General features: G+C 39.5%; 1 protein-coding gene across 1 annotated transcript; it reads left to right on the forward strand.

Moving 5' to 3' along the window:
- Nucleotides 1-7: 7 nt before the first annotated feature.
- On the forward strand, nucleotides 8-2281 carry LOC122559932 (tubulin delta chain-like). Its single transcript, XM_043710041.1, has 3 exons — nucleotides 8-111; nucleotides 629-814; nucleotides 1695-2281. The coding sequence occupies exons 1-3, from the start codon at nucleotides 38-40 to the stop codon at nucleotides 1798-1800; spliced, it is 366 nt and encodes a 121-aa protein (XP_043565976.1). The 5' UTR covers nucleotides 8-37; the 3' UTR covers nucleotides 1801-2281.
- The last annotated feature ends 2484 nt before the right edge of the window (nucleotides 2282-4765 follow it).

Genomic DNA, 4765 nt, shown 5'->3' on the forward strand with positions numbered 1-4765 from the left:
CTGAAAACAAACCTTCCAGCTCAGCAAGCAAAGCTACATGCAGAAAAATGTACAAGTTGAGGATTTTTCCTGGCCAGTTGAGTACCAGAATCTGTTACATCTTGATGCTGCAGCTATGTATTTAGAGTAACCCATAACCCTCTATCCCTCTAATCCTGATAGTCATCCATTTTATTTTCTCGCAAAACGTTAGGCAGGAAATTTCAATTTAATCTCAAGAGGTTTAGGGTATTGGTTATAGATAATCTGGAGTGTTAACATGGTATATTCCTTTACAGTCCCAAGCTGTTTGAATTGGTGAAACTGTCAATCCCCTTGTTGCTTGGTGCTTTAATCTACTGGGCTTTCATATTTAGAAATCCTGATTTGCTAACCATGACTAATGTTAGTGTTTTTTTAAAACAAAACTAAAATTTATCGTTATTTTGTGATAGCTTTAACAGAAATCAAAGAAATAATTGTGAGGTGTCTCAGGAATATATGATCAATATATAACTTTTTGTATGGGACAAATCTTGTCTCCTGTTCTCGGCTCTTGTTGTCTAGGTTTGTCATGTAATCTGCTGAAGCAGCCTTCTCCTGACTCCAACCAAGCATTTCAAATTAATTTATGATAATTTATATTATTAGATGGTTTTAAAGAGCAGGCACTGTACACCTCATGGATGCCTGCTGATTCTGCCCTCAGCGTATGGAGAACTTCCACAACTTTTAACAAGTATGAAAAATCAGCCAGTATTGTCAGCAACAGCCAGTGTCTACAGAAATCCCTGGATAGAATCGTGACAAAAGCTTGGGACATGTTTGCTTCACGGTTAGTATCCTTTCAAGATATTGAAACACAAGTTTCCCCAAATAGGATCTGCTGACTTCTGAATGACTTTTATTTAGAATTTATGGAACTACTTACTAATAATATTTTTTCTTGTTTGCTTGACCTGTTTTATGACTTAGGTAATTTTTAAAAAGATTCATGCATAAAGTGAAGGCATGACTGGCTTGCATTTGTTGCCTATCCCTAATTTCCCATAGGGCAGTTAAGAATCAGCCACACTGTTGTGTGTCTGGAGTCGCATGTCGGCCAGACCAGGTAAGGATGGTAGTATCCCTCACTAAAAGACATGAACAAACCAGATGGGTTTTTCCTGACAATCGACAATAGATTCATGATTTACTTCAATTCCTTTACCCCTAATTCCAGTTTTCTTATTGAATTCAAATTCCACTATCTTCCGTGATGGGATTTGAACCTGGGTCCCCAGAACATTACCGGGTCTCTAGATAAACAGTCCAGCAATAATATTACCAGGCTGTTGTTTCCCCTGCGTTCACCAGGTCCTCGTTAATATTTCATGCTGCTGCAGACTAGAAATCAGCTATAATTCTTCAATAATTTGCTGGTCTCTCTCCATCCTCTTAGAGAAGGTAGAGTCTCCAGTTTGCACCCGTTACTGGAATTGTGAACCTGTATCGCTCAGTGTGCATGCTACTGTGGCACTAGCTTTTTATTTTAAGTTGGGATAATTTGCTTCCTGATTTTTTTTCTTTTGTTTTCAGTAAACTTAGATTCCTAGAAATCACTTTACTTTTAGATATGTAATCTTGGAAAATTTTTCAGCAAGAAACTACGTTTTTTTGCAAATATTTCTTTTAGTCTATTCAGAAATGTCTGATTTTGTGATTTTTCTTTTTAGAGCGTATGTACATCAGTACATGAAACATGGAATCTCAGAAGAGGACTTTGTGGATTGTTTCACAACTGTAGAACAGGTCATTGCAAGTTATTCTAGCCTTGGATGATATATCTTACATGATCTGAGTTCTTACTGTACATTGTGTATAATCATGTATAAATTGTTTATGAGCTGGGCACATTTGCCTGCTCCTTGTGACTCAGTAGAGGATTCCAGAATAGCTTGACTCACCCACGATTTATGACTGCTTTAGTCTCCAAAAATTAAAAGCCACTGAAGCTTCTGAATGGATCATTGTTGTATTTAAATGTTGTATTTATCACAGAATATGTTGCAAGCATTGTTACAGACTCTTTAGAGACTAATATATTTAAAAATGAAAAAATCCCTGCAATGTCAGCAGAAAGAAAAACTGCTAGAAAAGATGTCATCTGTCAAAACTTTCCTGTGAGAAACTAACTAAGTCAGCATAATTCAGACAGTAACCTGCCCAGTCTGAGAATTAATATTGCCAGTTGACTGTTCTTGTTACATTTGTACGCCAATGGTAGCCAAACTATTCATCAAATTAACATCACTTTCTTCAAGTCTGTCTGTTTCTTTTTTGATGAGTGCAAGAAAACGAGCTTTGACTTGTCTCTGTTAGCAATGTACAGAATGATACGGCTTATACAATTACAAGCTCTCTCATTACTCTCTGTGCACCTGTGGGACCCTGTACAGTCTTCGTCTCTGCAAATCAGTGTCGCTGTGAACAGTACTGGATGGAGTGTGTAGCAGTCGGTGTCACTGAGAAGCAGATCAGGAGGAGTGTTCAACATTGTTGTGGAGAGCATTCAGAGGAATATACAATAATTCAGTATCGCTGTGGGGAGAGTTGGGATGATTATGCTGCGGTTCATCATTTCACTGAAGTGGACCAAACAAGAAATAAATTGAAAGAACTGCGGATGCTGTAAATAAGAAACAAAAACAGAAGTTGTTGGAAAAACTCAGCAGATTTGGCAGCATCTGTGAGGAGAAATCAAAGTTAATTTTTTGGATCTCCGAAGCGTTAACTTTGATTTCTCTTCACAGATGCTGCAAGAGAGAAAGTGAGCTGTGTTTCTGAAATGATGCGTGAGAGGGAGAGAGAGAGAGAGAGAGAGAGAGAGAAGGTTTAGAAAGCGAAAAGTGGACCTGCATGAGATGGGCTACAACAATGAAGAACAACATGCAGTAGCAGAGAGTCCCTTCAACTTGTTTCTTACCGTGAGAGCCAAGTGTAATATTACAGGAAAATAGGTAAGTGATTGGTAAGTATTTCTTGTGCTTTTTGGTTCGCTGGTTAGTTTAATTAGGTGTTAGTACAGCTGAAGAGTACAGCTTGAAAAATTCACTCTTTTTAAATGTTAGTATTCAAATTAATTAATTAGAATAGAACTGTATAGGCAATATGTGTCAGCTGTAATGTATGGGTGGTGGACACCGCTCCACAGTGACCACTTCTTCCAAAAAGGGTTGCTGCTCAAGGAGCTGCGGCACAAAGTTAATGAGCTGGAGTCTGAGCTGTGGATACTATAAGATGGTGGGGGGGGGGGTAGGGGTGTCGGGGTAAAAGGTACCTGGCCCACTTTCAGGCACAGGAGTCTGTGACTGCAAGTGACTCATAATTTATTTTGAAGGAACCTCCAGCCAATGCCCTTATACATATGATCTTCCTGTTCCTGGCATAGATGAAGATAAACACTGCAGGCCGTGTGAACAAACAGGCCACAGCACTGTGGTTCAGAGTACCATTCAAGTGTGGAGAGAAGAGAAATGTTATTGTATTAGGGGATAGCATGGAGGAATAAATGCTATTCTCTGCAGCTTAGATCAAAGATTCTGAAGGTGATATTGCCTGGTATCGTGGTTCTAGCCATCACTTCTGGGCTAGTTTGGAGTGGAGGGAAAGCATCCAGCTGTTGTGGACATGGTAGGTACTAACGACCTAGACAGGGCTAGGGAAGAGGCTCTCCTGAAGGATTATGAGGAGCTTGGGGTTAAATTCTAATGAAGAACCACAAGGTATTAATTTCCAGATTACTATCTGAGTCGCTTGCAAATTGACATAATGTAATCAAGATTAGAGAGGTAATCTTGCTCAAAGATTGGTCTGGGCGAAATGGCTTCAGACTCATGGGGCACTGGCACCAGCATTGGGGAAAGAAAGAGCTGCTCCATTGGGTTGGGTTTCATTTGAATCATGCTGGAATCAATGCCCTGACACAAATAGAATTTAGATGCAAATAGAAAAGACCAATTTCTGCCCTGTATCAGGGATTGCTTATTTCCTATCTATTGTTACTTATTTTCTATGTTTCCTAGAGCAGGAAGTTGCAGAGTTTACTTACAAACTGGCTCTTTTAGAGTTAATAATGTACAATGAGGTAAAATTGAGACCTTGTAATCAAGGATCTAATAGGGAATAGCAATCACAACATACATTTCATATATAGTTTGAGGGAATGTAACTGAACTTGAATAAAGGCAATTGCAAACATATGAAGAAAGAGTTGATTAATGCAGGTTCGGACAATAGACTAAGAGAAAAGTCAATGAATGAACAGTGGCAGGTATTTAATCAGATATTTCATAAGGATAAACTAGTTATGCTGCAGCTTCATATAACGGAGGTATGGCATTGAGGGTGAGTTGGAGGTTTGGATTAGGAATTGGCTGGCTGGAAGAAGACAGAGGGTAGTAGTTGATGGTAAAGGTTATCTTGGAGTGCAGTTACTAGCGGTGTTCCGCAAGGATCTGATTTGGGACCATTGCTGTTTGTCATTTTTATAAATGACCTGGAGGAGGGGCTAGAAGGTTGGGTGAGCAAGTTTGCGGATGATACGAAAGTCGGAGGAGTTGTAGACAGTGAGGAAGGATGTGTCAGGTTACAGCGGGATATAGATAAGTTGCAGAGGTGGGCAGAAAGGTGGCAAATGGAGTTCAATGTAGCTAAGTGTGAGGTGATTCACTTTGGTAAGAGTAACAAAAAGATGGGGTACTGGGCTAATGGCCGGTAGTGTGGATGAGCAGAGGGATCTTGATGT

The sequence above is a fragment of the Chiloscyllium plagiosum genome, chromosome 20, assembly GCF_004010195.1.
Source record: "Chiloscyllium plagiosum isolate BGI_BamShark_2017 chromosome 20, ASM401019v2, whole genome shotgun sequence".
Classification (NCBI taxonomy): domain Eukaryota; kingdom Metazoa; phylum Chordata; class Chondrichthyes; order Orectolobiformes; family Hemiscylliidae; genus Chiloscyllium; species Chiloscyllium plagiosum.

Bases quoted from the DNA above. Each gene is read 5' to 3' on its own strand.
- LOC122559932 (XM_043710041.1), top strand. From the start codon at position 38: ATGCAGAAAAATGTACAAGTTGAGGATTTTTCCTGGCCAGTTGAGTAC. The intron at 112-628 runs AGCTATGTATTT...ATTTATATTATT, and splicing joins CTGTTACATCTTGATGCTGC to AGATGGTTTTAAAGAGCAGG. The intron at 815-1,694 runs GTTAGTATCCTT...TTTTCTTTTTAG, and splicing joins TGGGACATGTTTGCTTCACG to AGCGTATGTACATCAGTACA.